At 41.1% G+C, this 21119-nt stretch overlaps 1 protein-coding gene across 4 annotated transcripts in view; it reads right to left on the bottom strand.

Moving 5' to 3' along the window:
* Nucleotides 1-18036, bottom strand: part of ZDHHC8 (zinc finger DHHC-type palmitoyltransferase 8) — a 125664-nt gene extending 107628 nt beyond the window's left edge. For 2 of the 4 annotated variants that reach the window (XR_008822141.1, XM_056340881.1), the window contains exon 1: nucleotides 17808-18036. Coding sequence is in view for 1 of the 4 variants with exons in the window: in XM_056340881.1 (XP_056196856.1) it covers nucleotides 17808-17911 (104 nt within the window). In the remaining 3 variants the exon portion in view is untranslated. The remainder of the gene's footprint in view (nucleotides 1-17807) is intronic. The other 2 variants (XM_056340895.1, XM_056340900.1) reach the window with 2 other exon arrangements.
* Nucleotides 18037-21119: the final 3083 nt, after the last annotated feature.

Genomic DNA, 21119 nt, shown 5'->3' with positions numbered 1-21119 from the left:
AACAGTAGAAATGTTCAAAAAAATCCGGAATGCCATAACTGACTTCCTCCAGTTTCCTGAACAACAGTGTTGTGAAGAAGTAGGTATTTTCAGCAGGTATTTATACATGCAAGGTGAATCTGGCTATAGACACTAGTTAGGTTTAAAAATGTCTACTTACCTCTGTGTACCTTCAGCACTGAAAAACCGCTGAATAACTAAACAGATGTTCAGAACAACCCTGGCAACTTCTTTCTCTGTCCAATACACAGTGAGCTCACCACAAGCAAGGATCAGCTGTTCACAATGTTCAAAGCCTACATGCATACCACAGGTTTTACAGCCAAGTTTCTCTACTGATACCCAACCCTGCCCAAGGCATTCGGATCAGATGGCTCCAGGCAGTCCCACCAGATCTCTTGGCATCAGGCAAAAACAGTGCCAAGAAGACATGCTCATGCATCTGTACAAGGAACACAGAAATCATTTACAACTACGTTACAGGACAATTAGCCAAAGGGGAAACAGTTAAAATATAACTGTTTGGCATTATCAATAGATTATGGGAAATAAAAATAAAAAGCTAGCAGACCAGGGCAAGTACTAGAAGATGGACACATGCTACCTCCATTCTGGCAGGGTGAAACACAATGCTGTCACACCCACTGAGTTTAATGCATAACAGTGTCATGTCTTGACAGGTACAGTATGAGCAAAGGCAATTATGATAGAGTGCTTCAGGGTAGGAAAAGAAAAAACTGTGAACTGGGCAAAGCTTTAGTATTTCTGCTCTGGAAACTCCATTCTTCACAGAGCTTTTGACCTAGTCACTTTTACTGACATTGACAGAAGATTATTATTCCTCCTTGTCCCGTTCTGTGTACTCTCCTCTCCAATAATAGGGTACAGCTGCCAAAGTTACCCAAACATATCCCTGGAAAGCTGTGGTAAATGTTTCTTATTTTGTCCCTCTGCTACATGGATGCTAGCGTATGCAGTGTCAACATCTTTAAACCTTTTCTCACCCCCAGAGGAGAGGTAGATATTCTCTGAAAGTTTGCTCTCAAAATCTCAGCCCTGTAACCAAAACCCAGCATTTAACAGGTGTTAAAACCAAAAGAAAACGTCACATTTTTTATGAGGTTAGCAAAAGCGACAAGGCTTTTAAGCAGCCAGTCAGAATTAATGCAGTTGACTTCTGAGGTTCCACAGCAATACCTGCAGCCAGCCCTTTTTTTTTTTTTTTTTTTTTGGGGGGGGGGGGGGGGGAGGGGGTGGGGGGGGTGGCGTGGCTGGCAGTTTCCAGCCTCTGCCCCTGCTCTCTTCACCAGCAGCTCACATCTTGTGCTTGAATGAAGCTCCCAGCTCAGACTCCAGCAACCCCCAGACCATGACAGAGAAGCTATTAAGGAAGCTGTCTATGCAAATGGAAGATAGTTGAGTCACAACCGAAGAAGCCACATTAACATGACTCACAGAATCACACTGGAAATTCTGAGAAATTTCATAAATCTGAGTGAGCCATCACTGCACTCTCACATTAGATAATTTTCCTGAAGAGTGTTTGTTAAGAGCTACAAAAAACCAAGTGGTTCCTATGCAGAAAAAAATAACAAAATCCATTTCTCTTCCAACGTGTTTGACTGACCTTGGTGATACAGGTGTGGACGAGGAAGGTCAAAAGGGCTTTTTTTTTGTTGTTGTCAGTATCATTGCTTTGTCACAGTCTCCTCCTCCTGCCTGTAAAGACTCACATAAACATGGAACTGCTGGAACAGTTTTTATTTATATTATATTATGAAGAAGTTTTTATTTCCGGGGGGGCTTGTGTTTACACACCGTGGCAGCAGCCACGGGGCTGCCCCTGTGAGGAGAGGCCAGGGCCGGCTCTGAAGAGAGGCTGGGGCTGCCCTGTGGCAGTTCCCGCCTGTTCCCACCAGTTCCAGCCGGTTCCTGCCACAGGGCACAGCAAGGCTGCTGGTACCTCAGGGAATGCACACTTAGAAAGGGCAAAACCTGCACAGTGTGAGGAAAAAAAGTGTGAGGAATGGCCCTGCGAGCACCTGGGGGGGGAGCGGGAGAGGTGCTGCGGGCGCCGGGGCAGAGATTACTTTCCTGCAGCCTGTGGACAGCGCTGTGGTGGCACCAATATCCACACTGGGGCCTGTGGAGGGTGCTGTGGTGGCACCAATACCCACACTGGGGCCCATGGGGACCCCACGCTGGAGCAGGTGGGGATGTTCTGAAGGCAGTGTGGCCGGTGGAGAAGAGCCCACATGGAGCAGGTCTCCTGACAGGAACTGCAAACCGTGGAGAGCCCACACTGGAACAGCCTGTGAGAAGGAAGGAGCAGCTTTTCCCCAAGCTGAGTCCATTTTGTCCATGATAGTAACTGGTAAGTGATGTCTCTGTTTTTATTTCAACCTATGACTTTATCATCTTATTTTCTCCCCTCTCCTGTTGAGAGGTAGGAATGTGAGAGTGCCTGGGTGGGCATCTGGCAGCCAACCGAGGTCAGCCCAGTAGGGTAAAGAAGAGTCTTGAATAGGAATCCATCCCACCTACTCCACGCAGGGTTGTAAACAGTACAGAGTCCTAACACAGCAAGCCTGCTTTATATTGATGCCTCCAGCACCTGGCACAGTCTGCCTGAACAGAATATTTCCAGAATCTGAAGCCATAAACTGGCAGCTCTATAGGAGGCATTACAACATGAAACATAAGCAAGGGTGCATTTAAAATTGCTGGCATCACTAGCTCTGATCTTTCAAGCTTTCAGCCTGACATTCACTACCCTTGCAATGCAATACTGAAGGAATGGATAGAGTAGTAACAAGAATCACACAAAGCACTGAGGAACTGGCAGTTTAAAAAGAAAAATATAAAGAAAAAAATTATGGTTAAAAATAAAAATAAGGAGAAAGATCATTTCATCAAAAATCAGCCAGCCAGATTTTATTAATCCTGACTATACTCTCAGGATCTAGAAAGGGCTATGGACTATTGTACTTCCTTACCTAATTGCTACAATCACATCTTTAAGCTAGAGACACCACACAGAGCGATGTTGCAGAATATTTTTTTTAAAGAGGGGGAAAAAAATTATTGGCTTCAAATTCATTAAAGACACTGGACTTTAAGGGAATCCAGGAAAAAGAGATGGGGGTGGGGTGTGGGGTGGGGGTGTGTGTAGGGCAAACCCACAGAATTTGTTTTGAAGACTATTCAGAATATTTTACATTGCTGCTGACCATAAAATGAACAAAAATAACCAAGAAAAATATTGCCGTATCAAAGTACCATGTTCCCATAATAACATCATATGCTGCAATAAAATATTTTAGCTGATCATTTCTTGTCTTTTTGGCACTCTGCTGACACACTTTTTAAAGTGTTAATTAAAAAAAAAGAATCAAATCAACACTACAAATTGGATAGACTTGTGCCCTACTAACAGTCTCTTCTGACCACTAATTTGTGGAGCTGGGGCTCAGCCAACTTCCAATGTATCTGTGGAGAGTTTCCAGCAAACTGTCATCGCAGCAGGATGCAGTTCTTGATAGGGTGATCATACATGGCAAGTGAAGTGATGCTGAACTGTCACTAAACAAGTCTGTTTTACTGTGCCTGCATCTTCTTTTAAGGCTCATCCAAAAATGGAGATGGGCAGTTTATTTCCAGATACACATTTATAATATAATGCGCCTAAAACCTCACAGTATCTTCATGGAAGCATGCTTTTTGGATTATTGTCACATTGTGGAAGAATGACAGAGAATGCTGGACTAGCTGTAGCTCTAGAACACAAGCAGTTTTAATTTTTTTTTTATATATTTGCAAATAAAATAGGCCATGACAAAAGACCTGAACATGCAGTACATTCCCCTTAGGGATTCTAATTTTTTTTCCTTTCTATTTTATTTAATTTGAAATAAAGAATTCAGATTTCAAATATATGGCTATTTTAAGCATGCCTAGTACAGCAATCATCCTGTGTTTATCTATCGATTATATTTTTAGGAGGCTATCTCCAAGATGTGATTAAATAAGCACAAAAAGAAAGCTAATCTGCATATGGAATGCTAATAATAATTTGGGAATTCAGTCTAGATGGACTTTTGACAGGTTTCTGTTTTCAGAACATGGACCCAGGCAAGGCTACTACAGTACAGAGTAAAAGTCAGGAGTGAGTTAGTCTAGGCCTCCCTTGATGTAGCTCCCTCCCACAGCCTTCAAAATATCACAGGTAAAGTCAGGGAAGTGATAGTCAAGCATTTTTATATTCTTGAAGAAACCAAAATCCTTTCTGTGCTACTGCCATGGGAAATCAAAACATCCCTTACCACTTCTTCCTTAGATACATTTCCTTTGTCTAAACATTAAGATGGGAGGAAAATTAAAGAAATCCTTGCCTATTGCAAGATTAATTCACAATAGCAGCATCTTATACTCCCCTGTCTTTCCATCCTGCCTCCTACCAATTAAACAAAGGCAGACTGGTAAATTGTCTGAAGTGTCTTCTGAAAGAAATAATTTAGTTCGAATCACTGTTTTCTGAACTCAGAAAAACAAAAAGTAAACAAGGCCTTTTTAAGACTGTCACCCTATGGAAGAAGCAGATTTAAGAGGACTGACTTTCAGAGGATAGACTCAGTACTTCTAGAAAATTACAAAGTCCAACTTTTGAGGAGTGAGGAGAAGCATCTAAAATCTAGCAGCCACTGGGAAAGTCAGTGGGAGCATGTTCAGATTATCTGTTGATGGCTCTGAGTGTGCACAGGTACACAGCAAAGCTGCATGACATTCCATTCTAAATCACTTTGCCAAATTGATTAACTGATAGACTGCAGTGTTTCTGCTAGCTCTCTCCTTCAAGCAAAATAACCTGTCCCACTTTAAGGCTTGAACCAAAATGATTCAGTCATTTCCAAGAGGACTTTGAAGAATTTTTTTTTTTTTTCTGTTGAAAAGCTCATCACTTCGAGGTTATGGAACAGGATCTTGTCCTTAGGCAGCAGACAGACCTTGCAGAAGGGTAAGGACGTGCAGGATGATAGAGGCAGCTGAAGTAATGCAATCAGCCAGGACAACCAACTGCCCTTCAAGGGATTTAAACCAAGCATGCAGTCACTTGAATACCTCGCAATCATCACTTTGCAGTAAGATTTTACTTGGCACGTCAGAAGATCAGAATCAGATTTTCACTTTAGATGGACTTTGTTCCATCTGTATAATTCTTATACAGCCTCATCAAGTTATTTAAGCAGGCATGGTAAGAAAGAGTGAGAAGTGAATTGGATTAAACGCAGACTGTTTAATTAACTATCTCAATATAACTAAACTCTTCATTTAAAAACAAAAAATAAAAAAAAAACAACAAAAAAACCCCACCCCACAGTACATCATTCCTTCTTCAATGAAACGCCTTCCAAAAGAAGAGGCTAAACTAGGAATAGAAGACAAAACGTATATTAAAACCTTAAGTTTTCTAACTGAAGAGTTGGCAAGACTTATATGCCCAGGGGAATCAATCCCTCATCAGACATGCAAGCATCCATAGTATGCTGTTTTGGAGACATATCACAACATACACAATGGCAGAAGCAGCCCAACAGAAAAGTATTTCTAGGGGAACCAAAAAGAAAACTGGCAAGAAGAGATACTTTTTTAATGTCAAGTAGATATTACACTCAAAATAGCTTTTCCTCATTTCCAAAGCAGTTGAAGCAACAAAAATAAACAACCACTCTGAAAGATGCAAACAAAAGCACAAAGCATATTCATCACAAAATCACAGGATCCAGTGCATCGCTCCAGTAAACAGGGCTCTCTTGTGTTCAGAAGAGGACAATGTAAGTAGCAAATTGCTAGACTTCTCTTTCCCTGTTGACCAGACCCAACTCTGCTTACTTTTCTGGATCAAGTAAATTCACAGACTAAGAATACAGAACTTCTTAGTAGGGAAGATGATAGAAGTGTTGGTCAGCCCCTTTGGAGAGAATACCAGATGTGTGAGAGTCACAATAAAGATGCTGACCCACTGAGAGCACTTACAGTTTCAATACAGAAAGCATTACATTAACCCATAAAAGCCACCCCAGCTCAATAGATGAGAGTAGATTTTGAACTGCACCTCATAATCCTTAATCCTTTTCCTGTACTCTGGCATTTCAGAAGGCAAATGAGAGTGAATCGCCTTCTGCACATGTATCGGGCAAAAGGCCTTATCCACCTGAACAGACTGATCTGGAGGTCACCTGTCAAGAGAGACAGAGAACAGCAAAAAAACCCAGCATAAGAGCTGGACAAGAGACTGCCAGATAGCCCAGGAAGACCCAGAATGACTGTAAGGAGGATTCAGAAGTTACATAGGAATCAAGGGATGTACTGTATAAAGGGGTTGGGGCTTAGTCCAGACCCATGTCTCTGAGGTGGAGAGTGGTTGTAAGTAGTTTCTTATGACACTTGGAAAACATTGTTCTTCTCTGTTTCCTTTTGCTGTCAAGCACCTCTGAAAGGGTAAACCACACACTCAGGTTATGCTGAAAGTCAAGGGTCATGGCAGTGGTCTGCTACAGCAGCTATGCAGTTTGGGGTCAGCGTAAGTCCTAGAGCCAGCTACTACAGAACATAAAGAGCCTGACAGAAACAATAGGTGAAGAAAACATGGGTCTGGTGACCACCTTCTTCAGGAGCACTCTAGGGCCAAAAATTCATAACCCCCCAACATCCACCAAGGGAAGAATTTAAAAATCCCCACCTAGACAGTAAATGGAGAGATGATAGCTGGCTCAGAAGTACATTTCTATTTTATTAGATATGAATTATAAATCAAACACAGCAGGCTAGAGACAAATTCATTAATTTTTCAGTTCTCAAACCACAGATATCATGTTTAGTTCTATCCCACCAGTTTTTGTAATATAATGCAAGAAAAATTCTACAGCAAAAGTAATTAGCCATTGTAGAATCACGTACAAATGAAAGTTTAAAGACTACAATGTTACCATTAAACTTTTAAAGACAGACAACAAAGCTTTAAGTATATGTATCTCCATATTTGTACATTTGTGCAGATTTAAGTGTGAAAGAAACAGAACAGTCTTGCTGCGTTTCACACCCTTGCGTTTGAGAATGGCCCAAAGTGACATTAGATGGAGCAGAAACTGTAGAATAACCCCTATTTTCAGAAGCCCTCTTCAGAAGGACTGATGTCCTTTGAGTCCTGGGCTGACAGCCTGGAGTTGGCACATGTGTACAAAGCTTCCAAAACACCAACACTCCAATTGTACAGTGCCTCTCTGCCTCAGTTTCACTCTTTGAGGAACAGGGATGGTAGCACTGATGACCTAATTCACAAGTTACGCTGCTGGAGACCAGAAGGGACAGAGACTTCAACATTAGGAGCGGCACTGTTTTGCCCCAGCTAGCTACCAGCATAAGGGACAGCTACAGATAAAATTTTGCACTTAATGCAGAAGAAGGATTAAGCCACTTGTCAGAGAGAGTACAGAAAGCTTTTTGCAGAATTAAGACCTGAGCCCAAGCACTAGGCAGCCCTAATAATAGTTCTAAGCCCAGAATAATTTTAAAATACATATACACCCCCATGCATTTTCCCAGGTCTCTGTTGGTTGCATCCTTGCCCTCTGAGTAATGGTGTCTCCCAGGCAACTCCCAAATGGGAATCACACACAGCCCTGAGTAAGTCAGGAAGGTCCCATGAAGGTTTATGACCACGCTCAAAGCTTCCTACCAGAAAGAGCCCAAACGCAAAACAGAAGGTCACTATACTATGTTCTGTTTAGTTGTCTTCAGCTTAAGCATTAGAGAATGAAAGCAGATGTTTCCCAACCTGTTGAAAACAGTTCGTCATCATCACTAAATTCAATGTCATGTGTAAGAGCTTTCATCTTACTATCATTGCAATCTATCTGTCAAATGCCATTTTCTGAAAATACACAAAGATGACACAACCAGAAGCATCCAATTTCAAGGAACCGACCCTTTCACTCTTATAAACAAAACTTCAACCACCTGTCTTCCTGCACTATCCCCCAGCTTCTTGAGAGCATTGCTCATACAGACAGGCTTTATTTCAAAATTTAACTCTAGAAATGGATATATTAGGTAAGATGAGGGTACATTCTCAGTAGAGCTCTACCAAGAAGAGCTGAGGTTGTCCTTGCAATTTATTTTCTGATACAGTTCTGCATCTGGACATGGACTAGAAGCTCTGTTCTGCAATTAAAAATAATAATAAAAAAAAAATCACAGGGATTTAATGGCCACACCTAGCAAGTCCTGTTAGTTTAATCTTGCACTATCTTTGCACTTTGACATTTCTGTGGCAAATATTAATCTCCTTTGCTGCTGCAGGTGCTACAGCTTCCATACATGAATCAGAAGACAGCTCATCAGATTCAGTGTTTTCACATCTCCTTCTGTTTGACTCTTACTGTGTATCGGGAAGCAGCCATTTCTTATCTCTTACTACAAAATTATCAAAACTTGGTCATTTTGGGGGAAAAAAATAATCCAGTGCCTGTTGATACTTTTATTGTTTTCATCAAAGACTTGTTAGCCATTTACATGAAACAGGATATGTGCAAAGCTAGCCTATCTGTTCACTGATCAAATTAAAAACTATAGACAAAGGCTGTCACTTCATACAATGTTATTTTAAAATGCACATAGTATGAAATCTCTCTAGAGCTGTGTTACTATACAAGGCTGTACTTAGTTCTTTGCAGACTAATTAGCATACAATGTAAACAGAATTAAAGAATATGATGAGAATTAATGACCCTGTGGAATTATGATACTAAATTATAACTATAACTGATATATAACTATATTAAATTTTAACAGGGTTAGCACGTATGTCCTGTTCACTGTTATGGCTCTAGCTGTAGCAGTTTTTGCTAGCTAGCTTCTGCAGGCGTCTCAAACAGTTTTAAGCATTTAACCTGGTCCAAGGCCAGCTGCAGAAGTTATAACTGAAGGTGGACAAGAAATAGAATGGATTTGGAGGCAGGCGTCAGGATAACATTTCTCTACCAACAAGTTTGTGACAGTGGTGATTTCCAGTTGTCACCTAGATAGCACTTAAGCAAGCAGACAAGATTCTTTAACCAGAAGTGCATATACACACCAGGATGCCAGGGTTGCAGCAACATCTTCAAAGAGAAAAGATAGATGCGAGCCAGGCACCGTACAAGAAAGAAATGGAACGACAGATTAAAAATTAAAAAAGAACCCAGAGTTACTGGTCAAATCACAGATTTGACCACATGATCATACAGACATCCCCAAGTCCCTGTTCCCCCATAGTGCCTTGGAATGTGGGAGAAGCCAAATTAACAGTGCGGTTCCAGGGGGAAGTCTCTGGGCAGCAGTTCCTGAGCCCAGTGCTAGACACAAACCCCACAGGAGAGCAAGCCCACCTACACAACTAACAGCTCCTGCCACTTGGAGCCAAGAAACTATATTATCAAATGCTGGGGTTTGGTAAAACACAGGAGGTAGTTCAGCAAGCTGCTGACAGCAGACAAGGGCTAACCACAGCGTTATTAGATCACAGGACATCTGCAGGGTCTTATTGCTAGGGCAAACATTAATCTTCAGAGAAAGCTAAACATGCAAAATGAGATCTCAACATGAAAAAATTGAAAGAGAAGTTACACACAATTAAAATTATCCCAAATAACTTTTGAAACTGAACTGGCTGAAAAGGGGGAGAGGAAGTGTTTTTCCGTAAGAAAATACCTGCCCCTCCTAGCCGACTGGGATCAAAGTAGGCAGAAAAACTTTAAGTTGAACCTTTCTGTTTTGAAGCACTTCTGCGATTGACCCAAGTTTAAATTAAAATTATGCTTGTTTATAGAAATGTCCAGGCTTTCCTTATTCCCAGTACCGTACTAAAACTGTGTTGATATAGATATTACATTGGATTATTTCCCTGAAGACATGAAAGAGAGCTAATGTAAATGCCAATTTAGTTTTAAGAATCCTGAGAGAGTAAGGCTTTGTCTGACTTTATTTATGAAAGCCCTTATATATTTAAGCAGTTTCAAGTTTGCTTTGTTAGGCAGCAACTTTAAAAGTAATTTGGTCATTTAAGAATATTCTGCATACTGGAGTTGTCTGGAGAGCAGGCATTTCAAAGTGGCACATACAGACCTTATTTCCATGGGAATTACTGAGTAGTCTGCCTCTATGAACGCCTTCCTTCATCAAAAAATGATGCCATCATTTTATATGTGGTTTGACAAAAATCTGTATTTCATGTATTCCCATCTTCATACTGCCAGCCTTGCTCCAAAGAGCTTGCTGTTCTCTTGCACAAAGGGCAGCATTTCCCAATTATGTGACTTGACACAATATTAAAGTACGTAACAAAATGGTGCACATGTACACTGGAAACAGCTGCTTTGGAGTTTAGATCTAAAATTCGAGAGGTCTTTTTGCTGCACTTGGCTGCACTGTCCTTTGTTACTGGATGATCTCAACACACAGCAGTGAGGATAAGGATCTCACATTTGAAGTCCACAAATTCTGTATTTACACTTTCACAAACAGAAAACCATGGTAACCACTGCATATCTAAGTATGGGTTACTGTACAGTTTATTCCATAATAGCCATTCTGAGAAAAACAAAGAGTCAAGTACCCACTAATGTCTGCGTAATTCTGCCTAAAAAGAATTTTAGGCACTTTGTACAGCTTTGAAGCAAGTCTAGCTAAATTGCATTAGCAATTGCAGGAGTACAATCAGTGACTAATTAAGTCCTCTTTCTGGATACAGATTACTGGCTGAAGATTTAGGTAGCATACACTGTTCTGTGGTATACTCATTTGAATTGGTTATTGCAGTCACCAAGGATCCCCAAAGCTGAATTCTCCTAGGGTAACATAAGATCTAGGCTGATCGTGTTTTTCCAATCTATGGTATTCTTTACAAAAAATAATATAGAATTTCCATTAAACACTGCAGCATTACTGTTTCAACCCCCATGCCTCTTCCTTTTAATTTCATTAGCAGCTCCCACTGACAAATGATCAACTAATAGTAGCTCTGGAACAGTGCAGCCAAATTGAAGATTACTCTTGGATTAGTGAGAAAGAAGTCTTGTATCTACTGGCTCAAATCAAAGGACAGTAAATCAATGTTCCACAAGTGTAGCACTCATTCAACTTTTAAGATGCCTCTCCCCACTCCAGTATGCATCTATTTCAAGCTCTAAATTGGCTTATACTACCTTATTACTGTATTCCAGACATCTTTCAATGCAAGCTAGACAAAATTCATGGTTTCCCTTTGTAGGCCTTGAAAAGTTTCCTTGTAGCTTATACACTAAGAACAGAAAACCTGGTCCAGGTCATCTTTCCCAGGTCTCACATGTCACAGGGTCCTACAGCTGATTTCAGCTAAGAAGCACTAGTAAGCAAATAAGTTGTTTACACACAAATGTTAAGTGTATGATTAGCAATTGTCCCAGGTAATGAACCTCAAAAGTCAGACCTCCAAGGTCACCACACATACCTGTCTCTCAATTTAAGTTTTATTTGTGTTTTGAACAGTTAGCATCCCTTAGTTTACATTACTAACAAACCAACTGAGGTTCCATATAATTTGAATGATTTTATAGATATTGCTTCTATTTATAAAAGGATGCACATGTGGCATACTTGGACAAACATGGACATTATTTACATTAGCATCTTGAAAAGGACTTTAAACAAAAATAGAAAAAATGCTTGCATATTCATATACAAAGGCTGAGAGGCCCACCCCGATCTAATTGTGACACCCTCTCATTCCTATTTCTATATATCCTTGATCTCTGCTCATTAGGAAAAATAGAAATGAGGTTGCTACTGGCATAAATCACACACTGACTACAGCTGTAGACAGCCCATGCACAGGAATAACTTCCATTGCATTAGCTCTTCTGCCTTTAAAACTAGATCTACAGTGAGCATTGAAATGCCACTGTGATGGCTGCATGCAGATAGCTGTGCATCCCACAGCTGAAGATGCCTAGCTGTTTACTACCATCAAAGATGGTTCTCTTTTTCACTCTCCCAGACTACAGTGAGAAAAAATATTCCTGTTGATAATAAACACCGGTTTTTTCTAAAGGAAATACACAGAAGTATTGCCAACTTTGCTGGTCCCCTTGGAAGCAAAGATGATAGAATCAACTAGTTAAAAGCAGTAAAACTGAGCTCTCTTCCAGCATTAAAAAAACACCAAAAACCAACAAACCTTTTCACACTTCAGTTAAATTGATTTTCTTGTTAAGATTGCCTGTCTTTTTATCTTGTCTGACAAGTTTGTCTAGATTTTCTTTACAAAAATTATATACCAAGATGAAATCGCCACAGCTTAAAAGGACATCTCTTTGTCATAACAAGAATAAATATTTTCCGGAAGCTGACAGACATGACAACTGAGATGACTCAGGTCAACCTGGCAAGCCTTACCTTTTCTGGATGGCGAGTACAGCAGACAGGGAAAACCTGCCATTATAGATGCATTTAAGATGGAAAACATTAAGATATCTCAGGAGGCTAAACTGCACTACTTGAAATCAGTGTTTGTGAAGCCAGTTTTGAAATGCACCTGATTAAACTGATGCACACTTTTTTACATACCCTTTTTCCTCCATGTGGTGTCATCTGCATGGCTGCCGGTGAACGTATACTTTGTGAAGCTGCTCCCTACCAGTTCCAGCAATTTATTGATTTGGCATATGGGAAGAAAAATGATTTTATCTATTTAATTTTATTTAATTAATTTTTGTGCACCTACTTATCAGCATCCAGTTCCATTTCCTCTAGGCTAGTATAAAACGCACCTGTGTTGCAGATGAAGCTCCATAACATCTGTAGCATACATTTTAAATCACATTTTATCATTTGTTCTAACTGAAATCTGAACACTGAACCAGCAGAAGTTGAACATCTGGAACTGGAGTTCACTGAAGTCCTTAAAATACTTTAGGTAAGAAAAACATCTTTGGATACAAATCAAATTCACTAAAGCAAAGATAATCTTCTATTAGCTTGACCTCTGCTAGTGACTAAACAAACCCAAGATATAAAAGCAGACTATGGTTTCCCCTTTTTGTTCTCATTGGAGGAGAAGATCTGGTAGTTCAAGAATTTTAAGATACACAGTTACTATAGTTTTGAACTTTAAAATGCTATTACATATGTATTTCAGGGCTATTCCAGTGCAGAATCAGATAACTGGGTGGGTGGGTGCACGTGCACTTAAGATTCAAGAAGTGCGTTCATGATAATATAAGTGTATCTGAATTCATATACAGCTAACCTGGATGTATTAGCCGTTGCAGAAATGCCAAGTCTTTCTAGTTCATCAAATACTGTATAACATGATATACAAATGTGGGGGGAATAGCAAAAAAAATTTTAAGCATACATGAATGAAGCCAAGCTTTCCTCCTGGCTAAGGTAAATCCACCAGCCCTGCTACTGAGTACAGTCTACCAGCCATTCTTCCTCTTTCTGCTATCCGAACAGCAAGGGTATAAGCCATTTCTCTCATTTTCTTTAGATCCCTACTCTGACTTCAACTACAGTTGCTCTTCTACACAAATTTATCACTCCTCAGTTGTTTTCTGAAGGTTACAGATATTAAATTTCCTTGTGTCACAGACTGAATTCGAGTGCCAATTGCCTGTCTGTGGCATATACCTATGATTACTTCCCATTATGACTTCTAAGAACAAAGTTGGAGTCTCATTTTCAGTTATTGACTGAATGAGTTTTCACCTTACTTGTGCTTTCACTTCACCCAGAAAACCACTCATTTTATTATCCCATTGAAGGGAATAATATACAGTCACATTATTACCATTATATATCAAAGAAGTGCTGGCACCTGGACTATTGTTACGAATTATGTTTCTGCCATACTTCAAAGATGCTCAAGTGACTACATGCTGCAGAAGTCACAGTCTGAAAATGGGTATTTTATCAGAAACTTCTAGTCTACAATATTCAGTGAGAGAATAAAGAGCTTTTTTTTCTCCTTGCTGAAATGAGCCACAGTTTTTCCTTAAAGCCTTATGCTTTTAACTTGCGTTATAACCTACAGATACAGGCATTGCAGCTGGTAAACTAACTCAGAGGTTCTCAGCATTAAAAACTACAGTGAGTAACACAATTTAAACAGGTGAAGAGAACTATTAGCTCCAGAATAATCACAGAATCATTCAGGTTGGAAAAGACCTTTCAGATCATTAAGCCCAACTGTTATAGTTCATTGGGTGACGTTATGTTTTACAGCATTATACTTACTGACAATTAAGCTATGTTATCTACTAATACTGAAGTTACACAAGCTAAAGTAAGGTGAGAAGTTCTCAAATCTCAGGTGCTTTGAATGACCACACTAAGGTTTACACCGTAGCAGTCAGTAGTCCAAGGTGTAAGAAGCCCAGGCTTCACTGAAATAGGTTAAATTGTTATCTCTAACAAAAAAGCCTTATGAGAAATATGATGAAAAAAGGTTTTGGTAGAAATAAGTAAGTTCAGGTTTGCTATAGCTGATTCACTCTGGATTCTGGTTATGTTAAGAAAAATTTTTTCTTCCTTCATGATGCCATTCTGTTTGTTCATATAAGTAAATTAACCTAATCATTACATATAACATTATTGATACATTCCTTCATAATGTTTAGAGTTGATGCTTGCTTACTGTCCTACTATAACAGATTAGACCACCTACTCACACAGTTATGTTTTATTATTAAATGAACACACATGGAAAGCTAAAAGCCTGTGATAATACAACTGCATTGCCTTTCCAGGCAATAATCTCTATAGCTAATAGTTTAGTTCTCCCTCATAAAATCAGAAGGAATCTAACAGGGATGCAGTGAATCCTAAATAGTTAGCTGAGATAAAAGCATAAAGGAGAATCTATAATGGAATTTTCCCAAAGTATAAGTGATCAACACCACCATGAACTAACATCAGATACTGTGTATTTCAAACACTCTTTATGTGCTGCCGCTTAGCCAAGGTGTTTGGACAAAAGCTAAAAATAAAGACTACATTGCTAAAAAGCTAACCCTAGCCTTCAAGTTCAAAGAGCTTTTTCATCTAGCAGAGGACACTCATAACACGTGGCTTGAGTCCACAACCATGTCTAGGGAGAAAGCCAAGTAAGAGTCTCTGTTTTTCGTACGTTACTCAAACGTTTGCAGTGCCCTAGAGGGATTATTTTTTCTACTTAGTAAGTGGGTTTAAAAAAGTTATTATTCCATTTTTCCACATACATTAACCTCCATTATTCAGTTTCACCACACCGAAGTTGCTGTAGTCCCTGATATCCCACTGAGCTGATCTGCCCCAAAATTTGATATGTGAGTCCCATCCATCATCAGCTTCATGTTATTTATGCACAGGCTAGTTCATTAATAGACATAGCAGCCTTAAAGCTTAATGACACAAATAAGGAGTTAATAAAAACACATGTAAATCTTCATCTAATGTAGTTCTTGTGATATGAGAAGCAAGCATGGATTGTATCAATAACACCACTTGAAGCAACTTTAGGCCAGTGCCTCAACTGCTGCGTATCAAGAGATGTACTCAACATCAAGAGAGCTGTGCAAATCAACACCCGTGAAAATTCAGGTCTATCTCAGCCTTTAATAACATATCACAACGGGATCTTCAGGACACAAAACACTGCCCACAGGAAAAAAAAAAAAAAAGAAAAGAGAGATGCTCAGGAAAGGGGGATCACACACACAACACACCCTGCCCCATAAAAGACACTGATCTCATGCATACTACTTGCTTTGATTCTAAGACAAAGACAGATGTTACTAAAACTGCTCAGGATTAAAAAAACAAAACAAAAAACCACAACCAACAGCAATTCCATACAAATTTGTCCAAGTATTTTTGAATGGACAGGACTTCAAATACTGCCTGACAACAGTTGCTCAATTATGTGTTACTTTAATTACACACAAGACTTGGCAGCAGCAGAGAACGTATGTCTGGGACAGTCCTCAAAAAATTTACTAACACTTCAAGATCCACAGGCCAAGTTACAATATGGAGAGTTCCTAAAAATACTTCATTTTGCATGTAATGATTCACTGATAACAGAGGGAGCAGAGTTAAGTTTAAGATTCACTAATAGACTAAAGCCAATTGCTTATTCTGTACAGTAACAAATTCTAAAACAAACATCTCTGTTCATGTCCTGCTGCCAAAGGGATGTTTTCAGCAACAACTGTGTTACCAGGAAAGTCTTACATCACTAAGCAATTTGTAGCTCTACATTGGAAGTATCATGTGAAAACAAACATACAGCTTCCAAAACAACCTTAGCATACATCCATTTCTTAAGACCAAAAACAAACCAAAAAAAATGCTGGCATTAAGACCCCCTTTTTTTTGTCTACAAAACCATTTAAAAAAAAATATTCACAATACCAGTGTCAACCAAGTTCATCACAAAAGCCAACTTCTGTCTTGCCTTTGCCCGCGAGCGCTTAACTATAATTAGATGCCCAAATGATGAATGATAGGCTTATACTTGTACCAGTTCTTGGGGCTTGTACCAGTTCTTGAAACAGCATAATACCCTGAAAGGATTTACCAGTACTTCATATGAAATGCATTAAAAACAAGCAACAAGAAATCAAGTCACGTTATGTCAAGAGCAGAACGCTGTGTCAAAATCTGTTCCGATTTAAGAAACTGTTAGACAAAACAACATTTACATTTTATTCTGAAATCCTACATTAAGATTACCATTTTGAAACATTGAGAATTGTATCACAGCCCAGCCAAGAAGGATGAAAACATAAGATATAAGTTATAATAGTCTTCTGCTTTTAACAACTTCACTAAGCTCAGTTACAAATTAGTGATGGCAAAACAAGGAACATAGTTTCAAAATAAGTGAAACAATAAATCTTGATAGCCAACAGATGTCTTTTTACCTTCCCAAAAAGCAGCTTAGTCAAAGCTCATTTCAGAGCCCAGTTTTGTGGCATCTCTCCCGAAATACCAACACCGCCTCTGCAGGGAAGCTGCCGTTACCCCAGCATGGGAAGGGGCTAGCAATCCACATAATTCGAGTTTATGTAAAAGGAGAGGAAACTGAAAGCTAAATCACTACACCAGTCACATATTAATATAACTACAGGAGATATGCGAGCAGACCGCCAGAGCTCAGTTTTGCATTTAAGGGAAAAAGGAATGAGAGAAGAAGGAACGGGGGGGGGAGGTTCCCCCTCCCTTCCTTCAAGCAAATCTAAATTTGTTCATTAGATCCCCAAGCTTTTAGGGTCAGTTACATAAAAATATGTAAAACCTGTAACGCGCAGAACAAGACTCCTGCCGCTGCCCAAGGCTCTGCCAGCTCGGCCCCAGCACCCGCCGAGGCTCGGGGAAAGGCCGGCTCTCCCCCCGGCGGCCGAGGGGACCCAACCAGGCACAGCCCGGCTGCGCTCCCGCCGCTGCCGGTGCCGCTCTCCCGTACCCCAGCCCCGCTAGCACAGCCGGGGGGAGAGGGGGCTGCGGTGCGTTGGGCATTTCTGATGGTCACCGCCGGCAGCTGCAGGAGTCCGGTAAGGTTGACGTGCCACGAAATGGTGGCTCTGACCGCTACACACATTTTTATGATACGGAGAAATCGGGTGGCTGTGCAAAGCCGAGCCGGGAAGGGCTGGCGGGCGGCGGGACCGGCAGCGGCGGGGCCTGGAGCAGCTGTCAAGCCCGGCCGCCTCCCCCCGCCCAGCCCCCCCCTCCGCCAGAGCGGTACTTACGTGAAAACAAAAAATAAAGTAGTCGAACCCACTAATAAGGCAGCTGCTGTGGAGACAGGGATGTATTTAGTAGGTTTAAACCTCTTTCCAGTGCTGCTGGGCATCCTGTAGTTTACACATCACTGGGTAAATCCAACCCGAGAGGAGGGAGCCGGGAGGATGCGGGTCCCTCCGGCGCGGGGAGAGCGGGACCCGGGCGGCGGGGAGGGACGGGCGAGGGACCGGAGCAGCTGACCTCCAGCACAGGAAATCCCACCCACCCCGCCCGGCCCACTCGGCTGATGTCAGCAGCCCCTTAAGGTAGCGCTGCGGGGGGACGGGGCCCCGCAGAGCTGCGGGCCGGGCGGGGCGGCGGACCCCGCAGCCGGGGCACCGCTGCCGGGCCGTCCCGCAGCAGCCCTTGCGGACAGGGCGGATCTCATCCCCCCCTCTTACAAGGGGGAGGGGGGGGGGAGGCAATTTATCGAGCCCTGCAAGGCTCTTTGTGGGGCGTGAAAGCGCTCTCCCCGTTCGCTTTGCAACGCTGCTCTAAGGCTTGACCGCAAAATACCTCGGGTCTGCAAGCAGCTGCACCGCTGCAGCACCCCGCGCAGCTGGGCAGGGCTCTGCGCCGAGCAGAGGGGGCTTCCGAGGGAAGCGGATTGCAGGACCGGGGCCTGCAGTGAATTCCGAACTAGTCAAGTCGGGCACAAATTCTGCGTTGCTAGCTCGGTCAATAAACCCCCTACATTTTATTCAGCCAAACCCTGATTCACGGTATTGAGAAAACTGCTGCACTCCGCTAAATATAACTAAATCCAAGATGAGTAACTGAGTGCAAACGTAACTGAAACGACACCATACCCTGTTCTTTTTAAATCTATCTAGTAGCATCAGGAGGCAGAAAGAGGTAATTTAAGGTAACATAAGAAAGTTGAGCGAAACGGCTTTCTGAAGAGTGCTGTGTGAATAGCTGCTCTGTTCACGTTCAGGGGGCACCACCCAGCAGCTTCCCTTAGTCAGAAGGAAACCCTCAGACGGGAGCAAGGGTTCAAGGCCACTTGGAAGTTTAGAAATCAAGACCAGGAGCTGCAGCTTGCACCCTCCCTCCTGCTTTCTTCCTCAGCTAATCCCCCATTTGCAGTTGCCAACATACAGATAAAGGAACCACTGTGCAAAACAACAAAAGCCACATGTGCAGCTTCTGCTGGGTGTTCTTAGATGTAAGCTTGCCCTAGAAAGTATATACCTCAGTTTGGTTCTGAAAAGATGTTACTATTCCCCATCTTAAAAGACTAGATAAGCTCCACAGTCCTAGAGGTATTAAGAACAGGTAAAACCCAACACAAAAAAAAAGCAAGTAAGGGTCCTCAACTCTGCAGTTCACAAAAAAACCAAACCGTTAAAAAATTTGTGCACATCAGCTTTAATATAAGCAAAGCCAGCAAGTTTAGGCCTGAAGACATATGGTTATGTGATATCTCAGCTTTTGCTAACAACTGCCCCCGTCCAAAAACAAACAAAACTTATTCTGCAGTCTTCTGAGAACAACTTTAAAAATGCTGAGGTTTATCCAAAAGCAAGTAAAGCCAGAAAGCAACTCAAAATGAACTCCAGACTTAGGTTTTTGAGGAAAGGGAGGAACACCTACTTAAGTTATTTTTGAATGCTTGGAGGACATTAAATGTTTCCTATGCTTCACTACTCTTTGTCATGCCAGCTTATTGAAATAAATGATTCTTAAAGTCCTTGTAACTAATCAAAAGGTCAACAACTTTACACAGAACCAAACTCTGCATACTAATCTGAAAGCCTTCAGGCACATCTATGCTAACATATTAAGTTGGATCAAAAGTATACTTTGGAAGCAAATCTCTTGATCACTGTCACCATGGTTTGATGTATGTTGCTGAGTAGTCTTGAAGTGGGTAACTGGATTAGTTTTCAACAAAACTAAGCTGGGAAGATACATTTCAGGAACACACCTAATACACTCGGGTCATTAATTAGTTTAGCACCACTTGCATAACATAAGCAGAGACTTCATCACTTTGATCAGTTCAAACCCTCCCCCCTCCTCCTCCAGCAATACTCTTGATCAAGAATTTCAGTTGTAAACAGAACCCTGATTATTTTTCCAGATATTTTTATTTTAAACTGGAAAACGTTATCATAAGAAGCATTATAGACTGTTTGTGAAGTTTGGCTAGCATCCTGTAATGACAGTAAGAGACTTACTCAAATGCATGTTTCAGGGCTTGAAAAGTAGTGAAGAAGTTAACTCTCAATAACGGTCAGATCTGCATTTTTAGCAGAGACAGGCAAGTTTCCTTTCTAGGTGAGCAACAGAAGCAATCTGCCAAGTTTCTAGCAGGTTGTTAGGGAACAATAAGCACAAGTTTATTTTAACATACATATTTGGAGGTTGGTGATTTACTTGAATTTCATCCTTTTCAAGGACAAAGCCTTCCTGGGACAGTAACATTCCTTGATGTGAATACAGGAGTTATTCTTAAGACGACTGTTCCTACTCTGTCCTCTGTACTTCGTGAACTTCAACTGTATTTTCCTATGAGGATCCTTACCTCTCTGAAGTCTGCTTCTTAAAGGCAGAATCAGTGCTCCTGCTCCTTCCACCCTTCTGAATGGTCTTCCCTTTATCACTCTGACACACTAATGCTTCACCAGTCTTACTGTAACAGCCCCAGTTTAGAGGGGCAATCTTTCAAGCCACTCTTGTTCTGAAGGGAGGTACTCAGCAGCAAGCAACTTTGCATATTTTTTTTTAATCTCCCAGTCACTCAACACTGTAGAGAGGGTCACTAAAGATAGCAATGCAAATATGTAGTATCAGGGCACAAAGAACTGTAACTTTCACAGCAACAAAAAAGGCACATCTCCAAACCTCAACTTATCTTAAAGATGACTGTGCAAGTCTGGGCTGAGCTGCAGTCATCCTGTGGATCAAGACACTTAACGCCATGCAACACTGCTGTCATGCAGAACCAGCAGTCCCAAAAGAGGGCCGAGACATCCACGCTACAAGGCTACAGCATTACGCTGAATTGTGTTTTGAGATTATTTTTTTTGCTGCTGTACATTGTAGACTACCTATCAGAAAGCAATAAATTACTGTAATTTGGTGTCCAGCAGTTTTCACACTTCATTCCCACTAGCATTCCAGTTCTTGAGAATGGTCTATTTCCAAGACAGCATAAAGCACTGCTGAGCAAAATTCAACCTCGCTATTGAAAGGCAAGTATATTTGAAATCACGAGATGACTTTACCATTCAAACAGTAAGGATGTCTGAGGACTTGACTACAGCAGAATA

This window comes from Falco biarmicus, chromosome 1 (genome assembly GCF_023638135.1).
Source record: "Falco biarmicus isolate bFalBia1 chromosome 1, bFalBia1.pri, whole genome shotgun sequence".
Taxonomy (NCBI): domain Eukaryota; kingdom Metazoa; phylum Chordata; class Aves; order Falconiformes; family Falconidae; genus Falco; species Falco biarmicus.
Note: the sequence above shows the minus strand (reverse complement) of the source record. Positions and strands in the feature narration are given on the sequence as shown.